Source organism: Sus scrofa, chromosome 13 (genome assembly GCF_000003025.6).
Source record: "Sus scrofa isolate TJ Tabasco breed Duroc chromosome 13, Sscrofa11.1, whole genome shotgun sequence".
In the NCBI taxonomy this organism is placed as follows: domain Eukaryota; kingdom Metazoa; phylum Chordata; class Mammalia; order Artiodactyla; family Suidae; genus Sus; species Sus scrofa.
Genome location: NC_010455.5, coordinates 111,512,450 through 111,537,435, shown reverse-complemented (window position 1 = coordinate 111,537,435; position 24,986 = coordinate 111,512,450). Strand labels below are relative to the sequence as shown.

At 34.7% G+C, this 24,986-nt stretch overlaps 1 protein-coding gene across 1 annotated transcript in view; it reads left to right on the top strand.

Moving 5' to 3' along the window:
* SPATA16 (spermatogenesis associated 16) overlaps positions 1 to 24,986 on the top strand; it is a 212,172-nt gene that overhangs the window by 72,104 nt on the left and 115,082 nt on the right. Inside the window, 1 exon segment of the mRNA NM_001177914.1 lies at positions 12,476 to 12,565. Coding sequence (NP_001171385.1) covers positions 12,476 to 12,565 — 90 coding nt within the window.

Below are 24,986 nucleotides of genomic sequence, written 5' to 3'. Positions count from 1 at the left end.
GGACAGATGATATAACATCTCCCTTAGAATTATGTTTCTCAGTACTGTGACGATATAGCTATCTTTTAAGGTATTAATCCCATTGTCTCTTGGTCATGTCAAGAAATTAGGTCTTTGACTACTATATAAAATAGGTAAACAACAAAGACCTACTGCATAGCACAGGGAACTATGCTTACTATGTTGTAATAACCTATATTGGAAAAGAATATGAAAAGGAATATAAATATGTATATATGTATGTATAACTGAGTAACTTTACAATTGAAACTAACAATACTGTAATTTAACTACACTCGATTTTATGTTTTTTATTTTATTTTTTTAGGTTTACTTATTTATTTATTTTTTGCCTCACCAGCAAAAAAGCAGCATGTGGAAGTTCCCAAGCAGAAGGGCTCAGGACAGGGATCAAACCCATCCCCAGTAGTAACAATGCCAGACCTGTAACTGCTAGGTCAACAGAGAACTCTAATATACATCAATTTTTTTTAACAAAGAAATTAGATGTTGCTCACTTGAGTAATTCCACAATTCAATATTTCCCATACATAATTAATTGTAATTCTGGGGACAAAATATCAGGAATGATATTTAAATTACTCGCCTGTTTGGCTAATTCTTTAAATTTGTTTTCTTCCTCTGTGCCATGTATATGCTGGGATCTCAAGACATAGCTGAGAATTATTTCTTGTAGTTGTTCCCCTAAAGAGTTAAATTTACTTTCATGCTTTTGTGAAAACATGCTTTGCCACTGTTTTGGCAGAGCTATATGCTTTATTTGACAACAATCTACTGTAATTTTCTTATTTCAAAAACCAATGTCGTTAATCCTAATTTTATGCTCTAATACTTTGTAAAATAGTTCCATTTCTCCCATGTAAATTAAATTGGGTCATTTCATTGTTCTGTCTTGCTGGTCAATGTAAGATATTTAAAGTGAATGGAAAGACTTCTCAATTCTCGGTATTTTAAAGAATTTTATATTTTATTTTGGCTTTTAATTCTAATTATCAATCTTTTGTAGTGAACCAAGAGACCATAAGACACAACCACGAAGATTTCATTGAATCCGTGTACAGTAAGAGCACTATGCATAAATTTCCTTTACATTCCTGTTCCTTTCATCTACCCAGGAATTTTAGTTATTCGCTTGAGATCTGGTACTATACCAAAAGTCCATGAAGAAAGAATCTATAGGAAACAACCACATGGAACAATTGATCATTTTTCTGTCAATCTATTACTGAGGACCAAGACTATTAAATACAGGGCATCTTTGGATCAGGTGATCTTTCTGATTGTATATAGGAAATATTGGAATTGAGAAACTAGATTGTTTAAAGTAAGTTCTACATACTTTTCATCAGCTAGCAGCAAACATGGGAAAAAACATGTAGTCCATCTCAACCAAACTCTTAGAGTCTTGTGACATTAATGTCACCCAGGTGTCATCTTAACTTCCCTACCTTTTTTTTTTTTTTTTTTTTTTTTTTTTGTCTTTTTGGGGCTGCACTCCAGCATATGAAAGTTCCCAGACTAAGGGTCACATCGGAGCTACAGCTGCCGGCCTACACCACAGCCATAGCAACACCAGATCTGAGCCACATCTGCGACCTACACCATAGCTCATGGCAAGTCTGGATCCTTAGCCCACTGAACAAGGCCACGGATCGAACCTGCATCCTCACAAATGCTAGTCAGATCCATTTCCACTAAGCCACGATGGGAACTCCAACTTCCGTAACGTTTTAATTGTGCTTTCCTCATACAGTTATTTTGTTTTATTTTTAATCGTGATAAAACAATGTAACATAAAATTTACTGTCTTACCCATTCTTTAAATGTACAGTTCAGTAGTGCTAATTATATTCACATTGTTGTATGACCAATCTCCAGAACTCTTCATCTTGCAAAACTGAAACTCTACACCATTTAACAACTTTCCATTCTCTTCACACACCCCCCCCCAGTTCATGGCAACTGCCATTCCACTTTCTGTCTCTATGAATTTATCTAGTTATCTCATATAAGTGGAATGACATAGTATTCTTCTTTTAATGACTGGCTTATTTAACTTAGCATAATGTCCTGAAGTTTCATCCATATTGCCAGCATGTGTCAGAATGTCCTTCATGAATGATATTCCATTGTATGTATATACCACATTGTGTTCATCTACTTATCAGCTGATGGACACTTAGGTTGTTTCTACCTCTTGGCTATTGTGACTGACAGTGCTATGAATAGGGGGTATGTCTTTGAAACTCTGCTTTAATTCTTCTGGGTATATACACAGAAGTGGAAATGATAGATTTTGCTGTAATTCTATTTTTAATTTTTTGAGGAACTGCCATACTGTTTTTCATAGCAGCTGCACCATCTTACATTCCCACAAACCATGAACAAGTGTTCCAATATCTCTACATTCTCATCAACACATGTTATTTTCTGTTTTTTTAAATAGTAGTCATTCTAACGAGTGTGAGGTGGTCTATCATTGTGATTTTGATTTGCATTTCCTTAATGATTAGTGATATTGAGCATCTTTTCATGTGCTTATTGTTCACTTATATATAGTCTTTGGAGAAATCTGTTTCAAGTCCTTTGCCCATTTTTAAAATTAGGTTGAGTTTTATGAACTCTTTATATATCCTTGATATTAATACCTTATAAGAGATAAGATTGGCAAACATTTTCCCTCTCCATAGCTGCCTTTTCACTCTTGATGGTGTCCTCTGATATACTGAAGTTTTTTAGTTTGATATAGTCCAATTTATCTATTTTTCCTTTTGTTCCCTGTGAGTAATTTTTATCTTGACTTAACCTCATAAATATTCTATAAACCACCTTAAAATCTAGCTACATCAGAATATAAATAGATAATAATGTAATCACTCATTCTTCAGTATTAGGTCTTCTGGTATTTTCCTATGATATTTTAATTTTTTTGTACCTTGTTATGAACTCTTTTTTATTTGCTAATGGCATGAGTGTAACAACTATTGTTTGCATATCTGAACAAAAATTATCTATGTAGGCAGACTATTCTCCTTGGGTCTTCTGAATTTTTGTATGTGTTGTGAACAAGGCATAGACTGGCCTTTGTTCTGAACCATCTTTTCAAAGATGACTGTGTGGTAAACAACCTTGGCAGAAAAGGAAAGTCTGTTCACAGCCTCGGCAGATGACGACAGTGTCTCACTCTAGATGTAACAACAGGCATGCTCACAATCCATCATAAAAGATGTATGTTCCTTAAGCTCAGGATTTCTCTCCTGTAATGCAACCTACTGCATGTGAAGGTGTCACCTGGCCTTCTTTGCATTGCCACCTGGGAACTGTGGCTCAAGGAATCAGTACACCAAAAGGTTGATACACTGGCTAATGCTATTGCTATGAATAAGAAACTGTCCTTTGCCTCTAGCCTTGGAGGTTCATATCTTCTAAAATCATCTGTGAAACTATTCCATGCTAACTTGTTAGCTGAAAAGTGGAGAAACACTCATATTCTTCACAGTGATCAACATTGTAGTCTAAGGATTTTTTTGTGAATATCAAAAGTCATTTAAGCCTAATCTCCCACTCAGTCAAGAATTTCTTCTACACATCCTGACAGATGGTCTTCTAAATATCATTTAAATGATTCCAGTAAAAGGAAACTCTTCTCAAAGCCTGTTGCATCACTGGTTATTAAGTCTTTCTTCATGTTGAACTGAACTATTTGTAATTTTATATTATTGGCTTTTGCCCGACCTCATCTGTTTTTACATAGAATAATTATTCTATTTGCCACGTGGAAGTTCTTAGTATTTGAAAGTATTTAATCTCCACTAATCTTATCTTTCTAAACATATCAATCTGTATCCTTCACAAGCTTTGTTCACTAGATCCATTAGACACTCCAGACACACTCTAATTTGATAATGGTCTCAAAGGTGTGCCTTTATGGCTAAAGCACAATTCAGTGAAAATATCATTTGAACAGAATGCCTTTGATTCAGTTAATATAAATTTTATGTACAGTTTTTGTAGCTCTATCATATTTTCCTATCATATTTAGCTTGTGAAGAGTTAAAATATTCCGACTTTTTCCACATGGCCACACTCAAGCCATGATGATATTTGTAAAACTCATTTTTTTTAATTCATAAGATTTTAACCGGTTCATATCATTGTGAATTTTGCTTCTGTCATCAATAATATTAGTCTTTGTCAGGTAAAATTTAGGCCATCTAAAAATTTTATAGGCATCCTTTCAATCTCTTAATCTTAGCCACTAATGGAAGTATTATTGTCCACAAAAAGGGCTAAGGACAAGCCATTAACTTTCTTCTTTTGAGATAATCTAGACTGTAATTTGACAGTATTGATCCATTGTTCAACAAGTTTAATCTACTAAATGATGCCATTATCCAGCATAATTGTCATCATCTTATCCACAAAGATATCAAGCTTTGGTGAAGTAAAAATGTCATATTCTCTAGATCTACCAACTATTTCTAAAAGAATATGTCAGCACTTTGCTAAGACATTAAGAATAGTGTCATTTAGGTGGATGAATCACTGCTAATTTACTTTGCTAGTGACTAAGCAAGGTAAAAGAAACCGAATTTAGGCATCTTTGCCTAAATAAGAAATTGCTCAACTATATTTCAGTAGAATTTAAAAAAAAAGAGAGAGAGAGATATAAGGAAGCAAGGGGAAACAAAGAAATTGCTCCTAATCTCATGTAAGGCCGAAGCAGTTAGCTCCTGAAGGAGTGATAATTAACACTCTCATTTATAGAGTTCAGGCTTCTGATTGAGATGTCTCTGGAGAAATAGGCAGGAAATTCTCCTGCCTCCACTGCTACTTTTTGCTGTGGTTGGAAATATTATATATCTTTATTGTGGGAATGGTTATAAACTTGTCGAAATGCATCCAACTGTATACATTAAAAATGGCAATACTACTGTATGTATATCATACCTCAAAAAAACTGACTTAAAAGTACATTAAAATAAGAAGTTAACTTCCTAAACACTAGGGAGTAAATGTAAAGATGAGAAAAAAGAAAATGAAATCAATATCGCCTTTAAAAACAAATTGAATTTTGAAATGGTAAAAAACACCATTAAAAGGTAGGTCTGGAAAGATCTCCCAAGGAACTTGAGGAAAGGTATCTATCCAATCTTTGACTTTAACATTCTGTTTATTAATTTAGTGCTTTTGAATCAGTAATGAATCTGAGTCATCCCTACAAAACATCAAAAGACAAAAGTCCACAATCATGTTGATAGATCCAAATGGTATTTGAAAAAATTAAGCATTTATTTCTGATTACTCAGAAAATAATATTTTCCCTAATTCATAATCATAATTATCAGTAAAATACTGAAGCATCCCTAGATCACCTCACTCCTTAAATTCCTTTTTAGAAAATGTTAGCCTATGCAGTAAGAGAAGAAAAAAGATGTAAATATCAAAAAGCAGTACCAGACATCATTATTTTCAGATGATGTGAATGAAACTAAATTATTTCGATGTTAACTAATAAGGATACAAAAAAAATAAGTAATTTTAAAATACATATCTAAATGCTAGCACTACAAAGTTAGGAAATATAATGGAAAAAAATCACATTCTTATCATGTAATACTTTTCAAACTTTAATGTGCATACAAATCACCTGAGGTTCTTGTTAAAATGCAGCTTCAGCAGATTTGGGGATCAAGAATTTACATTTATAATGAGCTCCCAGATGCTGCTGATCACACTTTGAGAAGTAAAATGTAAATGTGTGTGTATATATATACACATTTATACCTATTTATACATTTATAGAAATGTTAATGTGCATTTGTATATATACAACATAGAATATATAATCCTATAATTTTTATACTTAAGAACAAGAAATTAGTATAACCTCTATTTTAACAAAAGTAAAAGAAAGGTTAAAATTTTACTGGAAAACATAAAAGAATATTTGAATGAAGAAGAGAATGTCATGTTCCTGGATAGGAAGACAATAGTATAAAAATATCTTTTCTTCCTAAAATTAGTCTAATGCTTTTAACACCAATGAAAACCACTAAATTTGGGGAGGGGGCAGGGTTGTGACTTTTAAAAATGAAGATTATAAAATTCACCAGAAAGAATATGCCATATTAGATAAATTTTTTTCACAAAGAGAATATTAAGCATCCTTTTCCTTCCAGAAATTAATAGCAAGAATTAATATAATTTGTTTCTGTCATAGAAATAGACAGACCAAAAGTATATATACAAAGTTCAGCCACTGATCCAAGTGTGCATATGAACTTAATGTATAATAAAGGTAGCACATCAAATTGCTGAGAAAAAGATAAATCATTTAATAAGTGAATTGAGACACTTTTAATAATCATTGAAATAAGACTTGTATCCTAGCCTCACAACATTATAACCTTAGGACTTAAAGAATCAAGTGTATACATGCACATACACATACATCAAGTTATGTGAATTTTAGATAAATTTTAAATCATTCACAAGTAGAAATCATAAAAAGCTAAGATATACCACAGGGAACCAATTGATAAAGAAAAATATACTTTCATCTATTATAATAGATATTATTTTCTATGATCCTGTTCTCTCAAAATAGGGCTAGTCAATCGACCAAGAAATTATGGCCTATTATTAACACTATGTTCATTCTTCTGACAAAAAAATTCAATGACTTCTATTAATTCAGCTATTCTAACATGATTCTTGTATTTACCTAAATTCTTGTCAGCCTGACTAAATCAGAGTGGTTGCCAGACAGGAATGGGGAGGGAGTGGGATGAACATGGAATATGGGGTTGGTAGATGCAAACTGTTACATTTGGAATGGATGGGGAATAGGGTTATACTGTACAGCAGAGAATTATGTGTAACTAGGTCATTTTGCTGTACAACAGAAATTGAAGAAACAGGAGTTCCCGTCATGATGCAGTGCTAACAAATCTGACTAGGAACCATGAGGTTGCAGGTTCGATCCCTGGCCTTGCTCAGTGGGTTAAGGATCTCGCATTGCTGTGAGCTGTGGTGTAGGTCTCAGATGCGGCTCAGATGCTGAGTTGCTGTGGCTCTGGCATAGGTGGGCAGCTGTAGCTTCAATTAGACCCCTAGCCTGGGAACCTCCAAATCCTGTGGGTGCAGCCCTAAAAAAAAAAAACAAAAGAAAAGAAATCGAAGAAACACTGTAAATCGGTTATACTTTATTTTAAAATAATAATAAAGCAAACCAATAAGCACAGAGCTCTCTGATTGTAGAGTTGTTTTTATTTTTACTACAACCCAAATCAAATTGTCCATTTCAATCAGACAGCTTCCTATAAGCTCCTCAAATGTCATCAAATGATGAATGACTAACTTTTTAAAGGATAAATCAACATTTCCTCTACAAGTTGTACACAACATAAAATACATCTTTAAAAGGGAAAGTCATTTTAGAAAGCATCAAATAAATCAACACAAGTGTAGAAACCAGGCTTTACAACTACCACCAGCATTTCCTCGCAAACTCTCTAATAGGACATATAATCACACGATGAATGCTGCAATAATTATAAGCCAAAAATAATAAATTGCCAAATATCATATCTCATCCCAAATCCCTCAACTTCCTTTTATAATTATACCTTCACCTCTCAGGGTAGACTGAGTCCTGATCTTCTTTGGTCCCTTTTATGAAGCCATGATTCATTTGGCTCAGTGTAGGATGTTATGATTTTAAAGAACCCAGTTCAGTTTAGCAATAATTACTTCCAAACTCATACTTGTATTTCTTCAGTACCACAAAAAGGACTTGAAATTACAAGCAATTTTTAAAGTATCTATTTTTTAATTACACTGAAACAGTGTTTACCTCATCTACCCTCACTACCCACAAAAATCTCCTTCACCAAAGCCAGTGTGATGACTCCTCCTTTCACTCCTCTGTCTATTTTACTAAACCCCTCACAATTCTGCTGCCCACTACATCCCATCCTTCTCTCCAATCTAATCCATCTTTATCAAAAGAACATGTCTGTTCTATGATGCCACCATCACCCTCATTCCAAAACCAGACAGAGATACCACCAAAAAAGAAAACTATCGCCCAATATCATTGATGAATATAGATGCAAAAATTCTCAACAAAATCTTAGCCAACTGAATCCAACAACATACCAAAAAAATTATACACCATGACCAGGTTGGGTTCATCCCAGGTTCACAAGGATGGTTCAACATACGCAAATCAATCAGCGTCATACACCACATTAACAAAAAAAAAGTCAAAAATCATATGATCATCTCAATAGACGCAGAAAAAGCATTTGACAAAGTCCAACATCCATTCATGATCAAGACCCTCGCCAAAGTGGGTATAGACGGAACATTCCTGGATATAATCAAAGCCATTTATGATAAACCCACAGCAAATATAATCCTCAATGGGGAAAAACTGAAAGCCTTCTCACTCAAATCTGGAACAAGACAGGGATGCCCACTCTCACCACTGCTCTTCAACATAGTTTTGGAAGTCCTAGCCACAGCAATTAGACAAACAAAAGAAATAAAAGGCATCCATATAGGAAGAGAAGAGATAAAACTGTCACTGTATGCAGATGACATGATACTACACATAGAAAACCCTAAGGAATCAACCCCAAAACTACTTGAACTGATTAATAAATTCAGCAAAGTAGCAGGATATAAGATTAACATTCAGAAGTCAGTTGCATTTCTGTATACCAGCAATGAAATATTAGAAAAGGAATACAAAAATACGATACCTTTTAAAATTGCACCTCACAAAATCAAATACCTCGGAATACACCTGACCAAGGAGGTAAAGGACCTATATGCCAAGAACTATAAAACTTTAATCAAAGAAATCAAAGAAGATGTAAAGAAATGGAAAGATATTCCATGTTCCTGGATTGGGAAAATCAATATTGTAAAAATGGCCATACTACCCAAAGCAATCTACAGATTCAATGCAATCCCTATCAAATTACCCATGATATTTTTCACAGAACTAAAACAATCCAAACATTTATATGGAACAACAAAAGACCCAGAATTGCCAAAGCAATCCTGAGAAACAAAAACCAAGCAGGAGGCATAACTCTCCCAGACTTCAAGAAATACTACAAAGCCACAGTCATCAAAACAGTGTAGTACTGGTATCAAAACAGACAGACAGACCAATGGAACAGAATAGAGAACCCGGAAATAAACCCTGACACCTATGGTCAATTAATCTTTGACAAGGGAGGCAAGAACATCAAATGGGAAAAAGAAAGTCTATTCAGCAAGCATTGCTAGGAAACCTAGACAGCTGCATGCAAAGCAATGAAACTAGAACACACCCTCACACCATGCACAAAAATAAACTCCAAATGGCTGAAGGACTTAAACATACGACAGGACACCATCAAACTCCTAGAAGAAAACATAGGCAAAACACTCTCTGACATCAACATCATGAATATTTTCTCAGGTCAGTCTCCCAAAGCAATAGAAATTAGAGCACAAATAAACCCATGGGACCTCATCAAACTGAAAAGCTTTTGCACAGCAAAGGAAATCCAAAAGAAAACAAAAAGACAACTTACAGAATGGGAGAAAATAGTTTCAAATGATGCAACTGACAAGGGCTTAATCTCTAGAATATATAAACAACTTATACAACCCAACAGCAAAAAAACCAGTCAATCAATGGAAAAATGGGCAAAAGACCTGAATAGACATTTCTCCAAAGAAGATATACAGATGGCCAACAAACACATGAAAAAATGCTCAACATCGCTGATTGTAAGAGAAATGCAAATCAAAACTACCATGAGATACCACATCACACCAGTCAGAATGGCCATCATTAATACATCCACAAATAACAAGTGCTGGAGGGGCTGTGGAGAAAAGGGAACCCTCCTGCACTGTTGGTGGCAATGTAAACTGGTACAGCCACTATGGAGAACAGTTTGGAGATACCTTAGAAATCTATACATAGAACTTCCATATGACCCCGCAATCCCACTCTTGGGCATCTATCCGGACAAAACTCTACTGAAAAGAGACACATGCACCCGCATGTTCATTGCAGCACTATTCACAATAGCCAGGACATGGAAACAACCCAAATGTCCATCGACAGATGATTGGATTCGGAAGAAGTGGTATATATACACAATGGAGTACTACTCAGCCATAAAAAAGAATGACATAATGCCATTTGCAGCAACATGGATGGAACTAGAGACTCTCATACTGAGTGCAATGAGCCAGAAAGACAAAGACAAATACCATATGATATCACTTATAACTGGAATCTAATATCCAGCACAAATGAACATCTCCTCAGAAAAGAAAATCATGGACTTGGAGAAGAGACTTGTGGCTGCCAGAAGGGAGGGGAAGGGAGTGGGAGGGATCAGGAGCTTGGGTTTATCAGACACAACTTAGAATAGATTTACAAGGAGATCCTGCTGAATAGCATTGAGAACTTTGTCTAGATACTCATGTTGCAACAGAAGAAAGGGTGGGGGAAAAACTGTAATTGTAATGTATACATGTAAGGATAACCTGACCCCCTTGCTGTACAGTGGGAAAATAAAAAAAAATTATAAAAAAAAGAACATGTCTGGCAAAACAAAATTCTTAGAGAAGAGCTCAACAAACCCATAACCCCATATCATGGGCAGAGAGATGTCAAAGGCAATAGATGTTCACTTACTAAGGACTTTGTCCCATCACATTTGTAGATATTTACCAAAAATGTATATGTTAATGAAGGATTATGATAACATAAAGAACTAGTAGTAGATATTGTTCACTATGCATATGGAATAAGCTCATGTAATAGGCTTTAAATTTCCAATATTTTAATCAGAAATCACCAAAATAAATGGTCTGTGTTCTTGGGGGGATTCATGTATTCATCTGTACAAATTACTAGTCATAAAATGCAATAAAACATCACTAACTCAGCCCCTCTAATTCAGAAATCATCATAGAGAAGTAGTAAGTTATATGAAATGCTGTATCTAATGATGGGAAACATAATAATAAGCTTGAAGCGGCATTGCCATTAACTAGTGTATAATTTTAGAGAAGTCCCTTAGCCTCTCTGGATTTAGTTCACTTGAAGTGAGCTAAATTATTCAATCCATCCATCTTATCATCATGTAATTCTATGATTACACTGTTTCAGTGTAATTAAAAAATAGATACATCTATGATTACAAGATAGATGCTCTTTTTTACTTTATTCTCTCTGTAAGCAATGTTTCTGGAAATGGAATTATTCTTGTCTGCATGTTTTTTTTTTTAATCTGGAGTTCATGAGTAACTTTAAAGAGTCACATTAATTCCATAAATTTGGGGCAATCATGTTTATGTACTTTTTTTTTTTTTGGACAGAGGTCCATAGCTTTCATCTGATTCTCAAAAAGTTCTATGAAGCTCTCAAACAAATGAAAAAAGCTTAGGAGCCACTTATTTTAATAATAATGAACTAATTCCAAGTGATTCTCATCAACTTGTAAAAACAGGCTCACAAAAATATTGCTTAATAATCCTGTGTTGGTTCTATAATATTTTGTATCTTATATCAGTAACAAAATAGTTATGATATAAACTATACTTCAAAATTTTGCTCATGGCTATGTTCTCATTCAGTGATCATGGTCCATAACCATCTAGGCCACCTCATTATATCAAATGCATTGAACAGTGCCTGGCTCTCCGTGAAGCGAGGAAGAAGAATAGCTACCAAATTATCTATAGGGGAAGGAGGCAGATGTGGAGTGATCTTTTCATCTGAGCTTGGGTTAAGCCTCCAGAACTTTATTAGATAATGGAAGTATCAGCATGTAAGGGTAGAGTCTCTTATCTAAAAGTCAAGCTTTGTAATTTCAATAAAAGAAAATGGAAACCCAAAGTGAGCAAGGGCCTTAGCAAAAGTGGCAAAGTCAGGACCAGAATTTTTAGCCAATGGTACAGGGCTCCTCCTATTCCATCCCATTGTCCAACTGAGGGAAGACACAAAACCCAATCTGGAGTGCAAAAAAAAAATATGTCACCTCAATTCCAGTTGCTTTCTTTTAATTAAAACTCAGCAGCTAACAATCTCCTCTTTCATTATAGGTAGATATACCATAAATAACTTGCAATTTTTGCCTGATTTATTTACATAGAACAAATGTAATATAAGTTGGAATCAAAGTCTTTGTCATTGTGATATCTATTAGAGCTATCCAGGGTTATCTATAAAATTGCTTTTATCATGCAAACTTAATTTTTCAATAATGTTTGTCTTAACTGTCAATTACAGGAAGAAAATTATCCATCCATCAGTATTTTTAAAAATATATAGTATGTAAAATTGAGTGAATGTTATTTCATTCCTATACACTTTTGGTAATTGACTTTCAAAAGCTTAATAGCATTTCCATTTCTTTTATCTTTTCAGGAGCATTGTTTTAAACCCAGCCTATTTCCGAAATCATCTTCGTCAGGCAACAGTGTTTAGATGTCTGGAGAGATATTCAGAAGCTGCCCGGTATGTTTGTTATAACTTTTGTGAAGATTTATTTCAAGTTAAATTAATTTTATTCTCAGCTTCTGGTAATAGCATAATAGAACTTTCCATTTCTCTCATGGAATATGATTTTACCAGAACTATTGTCTTATAAATGTCAAACCAACAATTATTGACTATCTTTTCTTTAATTAAAGCCATTCTGTGTTCATAGCTCTGAGTAAAAATTCAAACTTTCCAGCACATGAGGTCACTGATAATGATGGGAAGACTTCCACAGAAGATTAGAAATGAACTTGACCTCCTGTTCTCAAGAACATTCCTGATCCTGGTTGTAATGACACAATTTTTGACAATTTCTCTCTTGAGTTCTAGAAATAAGATCCAACCATATTAAAAGGATCCCAGTAGCCAATCTGTAAAGAAGGTGACAGCAGTTATAGCACCAAAGATTCTTAGAGGTGTCCTAATGTGTTGCCTCTTGGACCCACAATGTGTTTCATAAAAACCTAGTGAAGCAGCTCCTGATATTCTCATCCCCAAAACCTAGACTTACAGCAAAGAATTGTGAGAACTGTGCAATAGCCTCAATGCTACACTCAGAAATTCCTTATCTGTGACAACCAAAGCTTTCTTCTTCCTGAGTCAAAATCATCATATCAGATTCCCCTTTCCTTTGATAAATTCTCTCCAAGAATTTTCATCTTCCAAAGCGTAGGTACCTATTATTTCTTACCCCAGAAAAAGTTATTTCTTACTTTATCACCCCAGGAACTTAAGGTGTGAGTGGTTTAAACAGGAACTCCAACCATAACTCCTAGGGAGAAAGTCACATAATAGGACTAGGGGGCCTAGGTGGCTGGTAGCTACTGTCTCTAGAACATTTGCAAGTAACACTTTCTTGGCAAGTGAAGTTTAAGAAGTTTAAGTGGATGAAAAAATGGTTCCATAAAATTGAAACCATTAAGTTTCACATGAATTCCATTTTGTAAGATAGTCCTAGGAATTACTTGAACTCAATTAAATGATGGTTGTGGAAGGCAGAATTAATCACTACTTCCACTTTGCAGTCAAATAACCAATATGCCACAAAATAATTTACCTGTGTGTTAATGTCCACTTTTAAAAATTAAAATAGGTCATTATCTATCAATCTGTTTTACATTCTGTTTTCCCTTATACTCTTGTCCTAAATTTTTTAGCTTACATACTCACATATGACTTCTTCCTACTTTTTATTTTCTCCATTGTGTTGTCTTTGTGGCTTACTTTCTGCCCACACACACTATGTGAATGAGAGGGAATTTAACAGATAATAGTAGGCTTCCTTCTGTCCCATACTTTTAAAAGTCACTAGCTACAAATGAAGCTAATAAGTTCAGCATAAACAGATACAGTTATCTGTAAAATAATTTTCCTTAAGAGAGGGTTTATTACTGTGTCTTCTGAATCTAATCAAAAGATAATAAGAGAAAGCTAGATGCAACTTCAAAACGAGATTGGAACTAGTTAAAAGCTTCTAGAAGTGTGCTGGTTAAGTTGTACAGACTCTAGAAAGTGGACTGTTTAATATTCAGGACTACTGGAGAACCAGCTATTAACTGTAGGAGAAATTAGCAATTCTAGGAAATTTTACACTATGAATATTGGCAAATGCTACAGATTCAGCCTTTGGGGGTTAGAGGAGAGCCAGATAGCAGTATATCATCGACTATAACTTAATTGTATCAAACCTGAATTAAAGTGGTGATAAAAATTCTTTACAGTTCCTAAAACAAATAAACAACGCAAACTTGAAAATTAGGAATTTGACAGTATTTACTATGTATCATTGGCACTAAATATCCATTTCCCTTGACACCCATGTCCCTGCAGTGCAGTATGAGTATCTGTTTCCTATCAGGTGATAACTAACTTGACGATGTTTGTTGAGAGAGTCTCCGATAATTGTTAGTTATACTGGTGTGGACTTTCCAACAGAGAAGCAGATACAATTACTTTCAGATACAGGTGTTTTCCTCTTGGTTTCCTTGACAATTATAATCCTCAATATAGAGTAATAGCCAGACCCCCCCCCCTCTGCCCTCTGCCAAAGGAAAGAATGCTATGAACCATGAACATGAATATCTTAGTGTCTCTTAGTTATTTGATCTCTAATGCAATACAATAAATATGAATATATAGAGCATTCATATTTATCAATCAATTGCTTGGCTACTTAGGTGATTTGGTCCAGGTCTCTTACAAGCACATTATATTAAAACTCACTGGTAGAGCCTACACATAAAGGTTATTTCCTTTAGGTAGATAAGCAGTTATGGTTCTGAGATGAGAGGCACCTTCATGCACCCTCTGTGTGGGCTTCATAAGCATTTGAGTGCGTTATTCCTTCTCCAGTATCACCTAATCTGTTCATGTATGTACCTACCTACACGTATGCAGAAACACACAGCCATATACAGGAAGGAATTCCTAGTGAATAGGCCAGAAAACATTTCTAGGACAGCTTCACAAAAATCCTAGGTTTTCAACTAGAGAGGCTAGAGGAAACGTTACTCCTGGTGACTGAACAGAAAGTATCAGCTAGGTTTACAACAATGGGTAGGTCCCTTTATTTTATGGGTCAATATCTTCTCAAAAACATCCTACCAGAAGAATCAGGATATATACATGGTAGAGAGCTGAATAAAAACTTAAGGATATTTTATTGTGGTTTAGGCTATGCAGGGTTGCTGTATGGCTTAGGAAGCCTTAAAACAATGATTCCTGGTGAAGTGGGTCATCTCCCATTTGATCCAGGACAATGTATTTAAAACTAGTCCCTAGAAATTGGTCTCTCTAAAATTTCCTGAGCCTAACCACCTCTATTCAGTTCAAAAGCTTTAGTTTATTTACTATCTACAACAAATCTGGTCTTCTCTATATTTTGAAATAATATTATTCAATGTCATGTAACTTATGGAGTATTATGAGAAATAGGTTAAGTAATACAATTACGTAGTCTAAAATTTTCATATCTTTGCCCTTCTTAAAGTACTGCACTAGTAGAGAAGAATGGTAAGATAAAAAGGTGTTGCTAAACTACCAGAAAAATAGAGATCATACAAGTTCTCTTTCAGACTGGACACTGTGATAGTGAAAGTGGGCACTATTAAGAATTATACCAGGGAGTTCCTGTTGTGGCTAAGTGGTAACAAACCGGACTAGTACCCATGAGCATTCGGGTTTGATCCCTGGCCTTCCTCAGTTGGTTAGGGATCCAGCATTGCTGTGAGCTGTGAGGCAGGTCGCAAATGAGGCTCGGATCCAGTGTTGCTGTGGCTGTGGTATAGGCTAGCAGCTGTAGCTCCAATTGGACCCCTTAGTCTGGGAACTTCAGTATGCGCAGGTGTGGCCATAAAAAGTGAAAAAAATAATAATAATGATAATTATACCAGGAAAGCAGTCATCAGTCAGGACTGTCATGAGCACAGTGGTCATTTAAAAGGAGTTAGCCTTATTCAAGTCCAGCCAATGTGGCTGTATACAAATGTAGGTTCAGTGTTGCAGTTTTTTGCATCTTCAAGAAATAGTATAATAATTCAGGGCTTTCCAAGATATTTTTTGATTTTTAAATGTTGGCAATTATTTCAAGTTTTTCAAACACAGTGTCATCTTAAGAAAGCTGAAGTAGTTCCATTCATGAAAACGTAATTCACTGAAGAATCAATTGGCCAAGTGACCAGTTTGTAGAATTCACCAACTTGAAAATTTGCTAAAACCTTATAGCACTGGGAACTACGTCACTTGTGATGGAGCATGATAATATGAGAAAAAAGAATGTGTACATGTATGTGTGACTGGGTCACCTTGCTGTGCAGTAGAAAATTGACAGAACACTGTAAATCAGCTATAATGGAAAAAATAAAAATCATTATTAAAAAAGAAATTAAAGTAATTAAATATTTTAATTTTGAAAAAAAAATAATCTTAGTGACTACGAATATATTTTCTTACAAACATATTCCTCATGAATACATTCAACAAACCTATTTAATTTTTGAAAATTTTCAGTTTTAAAAGCTAGGATTATAGAATGATTTATTCTCATAATATACTCTTCTTGTGTGTATGACTGTTACTCTACTGTTCTTGAATATATTCTATGACTATTTTCTTATTAATGAAACCAAAATTTTAATCTGACAGTTTAACAATTTACAAATTTCTTCTCTGATAGTCTTAAAAGTCATGTTTTATTTTTAATATCTTATCATCTTTAGAATTCATGCCCCAATTTTGGGAGAGTGACCAAATTTGCCTGGGTGGTAAAATGTATTTTTAGCTTTTTATAGCATTTACAACAATTTGTATTTAATGAGGCAGTTTTAATAGCATTCTACTAAAGCTAGAAAAAGATTGGGAAACTGGACAGTGGGCAGCACAGCACAATCTGGGCCATGGATCCTACAGAGGAGAGAATGAAGGACAGAGAGAAACCAAAGGCTCCAGAACGCTGGAGTGCTGGCTCTTTCAAATCTACCTGTCAGATTAGTATAAGTTTTCCAAAGAGTTAAAATAACCTGTCTTAGTAAATCAACATATTTATAGGTTTAACAAATCAGTCGTTTGACAAACTCATCATTTGATGAATTGATGAGGAGCCCAAGAATGCTATGGGCCACAGAATCAAACTTGAGAGTCAGGATCGAGTCCCCTTCTCCAGCTCTAAATGAATACTGGAGTTCAATTTTTCAAGAGGAAAATCTGAGCTTCCTCCTACCCACATTAGGGTTCCTTCCCACATCAAATTTTGTACAAAGCTAGTTTGGGGAAGATTTTAGTCAAAAAGCAGCAGTCTGTTAGAAAAAGACATTATGTTACAGAGTTCAAAAGCTTTAGTTTATTTACTATCTACAACAAATCTGGTCTGCTCTATATTTTGAAATAATATTATTCAATGTCATGTAACTTACGGAGTATTATGAGAAATAAGTTAAGTGATACAATTATGTAGTCTAAAATTTTCATATCTTTCCCTTCTTAAAGTACTGAACTAATGGACACAGTGGATTTCAGAGCTATTTTATATTGCATGTGCCCTTCAGGACTAAAAAACAAATTGGTAAAATGCCATCAAGTTGGATCAGTCTGCTTGTCGATACACTAAGAAGTTTCTCCCTTGTAGTTAATTCTAAGCTTTGCCTAGCTCACTCTTACCCTCTGACAGTGTCTTTTAGTTCACTTCTATTTTACCATTTGGGCTACCTGCCATTCTCATCCTCCTCTGCATTTGCCTTTCTTCTTATTTCATGACTGTTACATTTTTCAGGGGGGACTTCCTTGTGAGCATCCCTTTCCTTCCAGTCATTAATAAGCCATTCTAAGAGCATCTGATTCATTCTGTGAGACTTTGGCTCTCCTTGGTGACTGTCATTGTTTCAACTCATCAGTGATTACATTTGCTTTTGCTTTATCGTACTTTTGATACTCTGAGACAAATGAAAATATTTGAATTTCCTGAAAATCTACTCTATGGGTGAACAGATAATGAAAATCTCAAATAATAAATTTCTTTTTTTTCTTTATATTTTTTAGGGCCACACCCACAGCACATGGAGGTTCGGCTAGGGGTCAAATCGGAGCTACAGATGCCAGCCTACACCACAGCAAAAGCAATGTCAGATCCGAGCCGCTTCTGTGACCTACACCCCAGCTCACAGGAATGCTGGATCCTTAGCCCACTGAGCGATACCAAGGATGGAACTTGCATCCTCATGGATGTTAGTCATATTCACGTCCGCTGAGCCACTATAGGAACTCCCAATAAATTTCTTTAAAAAGCAGATTCTTTTAGAAATGGTCAGCTATGCCTAAGGTGTGACATATTAGAATATCAATGTTTGAATGAAAATTAGCGTAAACACTTAAGGTCTGGGCTCTATATGAGTATCAAAATGTTTCAAGGTTGTTCTTTTGCCAGGCGGGATGTTTCTGTTAAGCCAATCAAACATGGTATTTTAAGATGCATTAAATGATGTATACCCTTACTGACAAGCCAGGTAGTGGAGGTTAGTAGAGATAGGAGTAGGTGGGTTTCTTGAGACCCAGCAGGGGACTCGGGGATTTGGTTTTAATGCTATTGTTTTCTCATGTCAGCTGGTCCTATTGGAAACTGGAAACAATGCCTATATAAAGCACAATCTCTCAAAAGAAAAGAGTGATCCAAAAATAAACTGAAGTGTTTGTTCAGAAATCTGGTAACATAAAACGATGGTGTTGCTGTTGATAAGAAATCACTCAGGAGTAGTCGTACAACAGCAAGCAGAGGAAGAAACTGTGTCAGCTTTTTTGGTGTCAGGGACTCTGTGATTTTAAATGAGATTATCATGTATCTTGCAAGGGAGGAGAATACATTGACAGGTAGACTCAAGACAAGAGATTCTGAAGAGATGATAGTAGTGTTGGGAGCCTATTTTAACAGCTCTGATTCAATTGGAAGTATAAAATCCATTCATTCACAATGCAAGATGTTAAAAATACATCACAGGATTTTTGGTTAAGGTTCTCGTCTATGCCTGCAAATAAATTAAATGAAGACTACAAGCTAATTTTTATTCTTAAATTGGCCATCTGTCTGAAGGCCTTTCTTTCTCTTTACTGGAGGCAGTTCATCACTGTGAAAATAGGTTCAGTGTGGCCTGGCATTAGTCAACTATATGTAACATACACAGTCATGGGTTGGAAGCTGGGTGTGATTATACCACCACTAGGTGACTTTCCCTGTCCCCTAAAAAAGGCAAAGATGCATGAACTCTACTAACCATTGTAAAAATGTTGCTTCTTGATGTCTGAATTCTAAAACTGACATTAATAAGAGATATTTACTCATTTCACATGACTTCAGTTAAATATCTAATTATAGGAATATAGCACACTCAATATTTATGTACAGAAGGTGTAGTGTTTATGGTTTCAACAGGAAAAAGAAAGGTGAAAATAAACTACACCTTCAAGTTTCTCCATCTAATGACTTAAAGATTTAAAATTTCAGATTCATAAATGTCTGATTTTATAATAAAAACACTAAGTGTACGGCTGTAATGACATCACGTGGCTAAAAAGTAATTCTGATGCCTTAAGAAAAGTGTTGGACATGATCCAAATTATAAGTAAATTACTGCAAGGATACCTAATCTTACATAAATATAGGAAAAAAATTTAACTCAGGCTGTGGAAAACAACATCCAAAAATCCATTAGAGAAAAACAAACATTGATTGTCTTTGTGAATTCTCCTTCTTGCTGATGTTTATCATGGTAATTATTTTTGTCCCTTTTCTCTTTTGAATGATATGCTATGCATTTGCATTACCTGTCAACATTTCTAAAATAATTTAGAAATGCATAGTTCTTGGACTGTGTACACTTTCTGCAAATATTGGTCTAGAAAATGTGTAGCAGAATACAGAGACAGATTTTTTTCTTTGCCGTAGATCTAACCTTGCATCTTTAAAAAAGGGGATGGAGCAATGAAAACTACATCAGAGAATGCTGAAAGGCCCTAGGGTGTCATATTTTAAATATGAAGAAATAAAGATCTCTTGCCTCCCTTCTTCCTTTCAATCAGACATTCATCTGATTCCACATTTTCTACAATAACAGAATGTATAAAAACTAATTAAACATTAAAAAGTTTAATCCAAAGGCGCTGAAGTTTAACTCGGAGCTCTGTACTATTTTCTAATATCTAAGTGTTGCCAAGTAGATTAGAGTTCAGTCTCTAAATGCTAAAATTATGATAAATGGATCAAAATCTCCATGTTTTTAATCTTTAAATTGGAGATAATAATAGCATCTATATCACAGAGGTTATTATGAGGATAAATGAGGCAATTTATACCATGCACTTAGCACAGCACTTGGCACATCATGAACTCTCAATAAAAAATGAGCAATTATCATTGTTTCTGTTGTTGTTAACAATTAGAGCTCTTTGAAAATAGATGAACCTACCTCAAGAGACAATGATTTACTAACACTGAAACCAGAATATTTTGAGCAATCCTTTAGCTGAAGCACTGCACCACAAGATTACACCAGACTTTTAAGTCCTGTGTCCCTCTGAGTGTCCACCCACCTGTTTTTGGAAAGCCCACTGTTAACATAGGGGTTAAAAGACAAGATTCTGGTGGGTTTAAGGAGTTAAAAGAGGCAATATTCTGACTTTTTAAAACATATTGTGTATGAATAGATTATGAATTTTAGGGTTCTATTTCAGTATGAGTGATATTCCAATTATTCCTGAAAGGAGTTAGAATGTGGAGGTCTCAGCCTGGCAGGTGGAACTTTAAATTATACAGAGAAAAAGAAGTGTTCAGGTCACCTGATTTTTACTCCAATTCTCTCTTTTTTCCTTTCCTCCAATCTGTCAAAAATAGCAACACCTTGACAAAAGATTTAGGACAGAAATCCTAACACTGCCAGAAATTCTGACCAAAATTTTTCACCTTCTTTTTTTTTTTTTTAATACTGGCATTGGTTCCTTACCCTATTGTGCACATAAATTAATTCTGATGCCACTAATTGTGAAAATTGGTCAGAAGTCAGAAGTTCTGATTTTGCATCTGTCTGCTAAACAGGAAACATCTACACTAGAGAATTATAAACAAGCCAGAAGAAATTGTGGTCTAGTCCCAGGGCTGCAAATGACTGGCCATGTGTGACCTTGGGCAAGTTATGTAAGCTCTCTGAGTTTCAATTTTCTCAACCATAAAATGAAGATGATAATACTACTTTACAATATAAACATAATGTTTAAATTAAATAATGAACATGAAACATTAAACTCAGTGCCATTAAACTCATAGTAAGCTCTCAATTAATTATTGTTGCTGTTGTTTTTGTTGTTACAAGCTTTGACAAATGATGTTTAAAGTCCTAATACACTTGCTCTGGATTAATTCTGCTGAGTGGAGCTTTGGTATAAACATTAATACTACCCCAACTTATCTCAAATTTAGCAGCCATCATCTATGACCCCTTGCTGTTTGCCAAACTTTATGCCAGATGCTTATCTTGCATTATCCTCCCAACTCTGCAAAGGAATTATAGTATGTATTTTGTAGGTGAGGAAATTTAAGTAGCAAACCTGAAATTCAAGCTTAATTTTTTTTTAAACTGCACTCGGTATTGTCAGACCTCTTTTTTTTTTGGCTGCACCCATGGCCTATGGAAATTCCTGAGGCAGGAACTGAACCCATGCCACTGCAGCAACTATTACTAATAAGTCTGCGCATTTTTAATATTTATTGATCAATCATGTTTCCTCTTCAGTGATATGTTCATTTGTATATTTTTCTTTCAATCATGTTTCATTTGTTTTATTTTTTATTATAGTTGATACAATGTTGTGCCAATTTCTGCTGTACAGCAAAGTGACTCAGTCATATATACATATATATAATTTTTCATCATGGTCTATCCCAGGAGGCTGGATAAGGTTTCCTGTGCTATATAAGAAGAGTTTATTTATCCATCCTAAATGTAATAGTTTGCATCTACTAATCCCAAACTCTGTTCATTTTTCTTAATGAATTGTTTGTCTTTTTACCATTAAATTTTAGTATTCTTTATATATTCTAAGTACTAATAATTTTTGGTAATACTTAGGAAATTTCTTCTAATTAATGGCTTGTATAATCATACTCTTCACGATATCTTTTGATAAAAAGATAAGTTTAAAGACTTAGTTTTAGTGTAGTTGAATGTAGTCAGATTCTTTCATGATTTGCACAGTTTGAGTTTTAAGAAATACTCTTCTCTTCCAAGCTCATGATTGCCTCCTATATTTTCTTTAAAATTTTTTAAATGTTCCCTTTGCCTTTAAAATTTTAACCCAATGATAATTGATTTTTTATACATGGTATGAAATGGATCTATTATCATGTTTTTCTCTTAATGGATAATCAGTTATCTTGACATTATCTTATTAAATCCTTTTGCTATCGGTCTTCATTGTTGGTTCGGCCCAGATCACTTTTATGTATACGAATATGTTGATTTCTGATCCGTATTCTATTTATTCATTTATTTATATGTTAAACTGCCAAAACCATGCTACCCTAATATGGAAGAATTGTATAATATATCCTGGTACCAAGCAAAGCACACCTCCCCAACTGATTCTATTTCAAGAATGTCTTCTCTATTTTTGGCCTTTTACTCTTCAACGAAAATGGTAGAAAAAGTGAATTTGCATTCCAAACCAGGATAGTATATGATCTGGTTAGGAATTTCCAAGGAAGATTTTCTTACTTCTTCTTGTGCTCCACCAGGATTCAAGGTCAAGATGGGCATGTGGTTCCACTATCTTGCTCTGTAAGAGTTTCTCCTAGTTCTTTTATTGAACATGTTGTTTCTTAAAGGAATCATTATGCAGGTGGTCTTTTATTCAATTTTTACCATGCTCAGATCTCAGGATTTGTCTCCTTTTCCCTTTGCATGTGTCCTCTTAAAAGATAGTCACTAGACAAGTAAATATTAACCACAGGACAAACCTGCTGTTTCAAAATAGGAAACAGGCAAATAAAGAGAATCACAAGTTACTGAGGAGAAATCTCTAAGCAGAAATCTCCATGGGAACTAGTGCTGGGGTTGGAAAATTTGAACTATAAATGACAAATTTCTGGAGACCAATTGGGAAACTCTGAGAGCTAAATATTCTGGGGGGTGGTAAGAGGGAGGGCCAGTCATAGGGAGGCCACTACACTTTTGCAAGTTTTACCTCCAGGAGTCCTACTAGGTCTTCACAGTGAATATGGGAGAAAAATCCCCTCATACTTCCAGTAAGAGGAGGGTAGAGAAACTATTTTGAAATATCCCAGAGAATTCTGTTCTCCTTTGCAAGGCCTGCCTTCAAGAGAACCTATTTTACCAGAGCCTAACATACCTGGAGGAAGAGAAACACCCAAGTGAAGTCCTTCTTAGCCATTCTGTCATACATAAATGGGTGGGAGAGAGGTACAAACTGGAAAGTACTGGTGAAGTTCACAGTCCAGGAGCACAGGCTTACCTGATGTAAATCATAGACTGAGACCTAATCATAGGACTTGAGAATTCTTCCCCTCCCCCAACACCTTTTCACTACATTACCAAAGGCCTATTTACTGCATTTCCTCCTACTTAATATATCACGTTCCTCTTATGACAGAAAGTTACAGGGCATACTAAAAAACAAAATGACACAGTTTGAAGAAAATCTATAAGCACCAGAACAAGAATCATATGTGGCAGGAATGTTGGAATTATCAAAACAGGAAATTTTTAAATATATGGCTAATAACCGCTTTAATATAAATAATAAATAATATGTAAGAACAGATTGATAATGTAAGCAAAGAGATGAAATTCTTAGAAACAAATGCTAGAGATAAAAAACACTGTAATAGAAATGAGGAATGTCTTTGATGAGCTTATCAGTAGAGTGGATATGGAAGAATAAAGAATCTTTGAGGTAGAGGGTATGACAATAGGAATTTCCAAAATAGTATACTGAAAAGCAAAGAGAAAAGGGACAAACAAACAAAAAACCAAGAATATCCAAGAACTGTTACCATGCTAACATCAATCAAATGAAAGTGAGAATATCTATATTAATTTTAGACAGAACACACCTCAGATCAAGGAAAGTTTTCAGGAATCGAAGAGCACATCACATAATAGTAAATGGATCAATGCTTCAAGAATATATGACAATCCTTAGGCACATACGCATTAACAACAGAGGATCAAAATATAATGCACAAAAATTATGTGAAGACTCCAAAACTCTTTATTAGAAATGAAGCAATCCAACAGGCGGAAAATCAGCAAAGACATCGTTGAACTCAATAACACCATCAATCAACTGGACAAAACTGACATCTATAGACTATTTCATCAAATGACGACATATTATACAGTCTCCTCCTCATAAGGAATATTCACCAAAATAGACCACTTCTAGACAATAAAATACACCTTAACAAATTTGAAAGAATAGAAATCATACAAGGTCTGCTCTCAGACCGCAGTAGAATTAAACTAGAAAAGAGTAACAGAAAGATACCTGAAAAATCAGCAAAATCCTTGGTGATTAAATATACTTACAAATAACACATGAATAAAATAAGAAATCTTAAATTTTAAAAGATTTTCAACTACAAGAAAGTGAAAATACAACTTATCAAAATGTGCACATGCAGCAAAAGCAGTGTTTACAGTGAAAATTTTAGTTTTAAATGCATATATTAGAAAAGAAAAAAGATCTGAAAATCAATAATCTAAGATTCCACTGAGGACAGTAAAAAAAATTAGAACAAATTAAATTCAAAGTAGGCAGAAGGAAGGGTATAATAAAAAATTAGAGCCAAAATCATTGAAATTGAAAAGATGAATAAAATCAATAAGCCACCAGCTAGGCA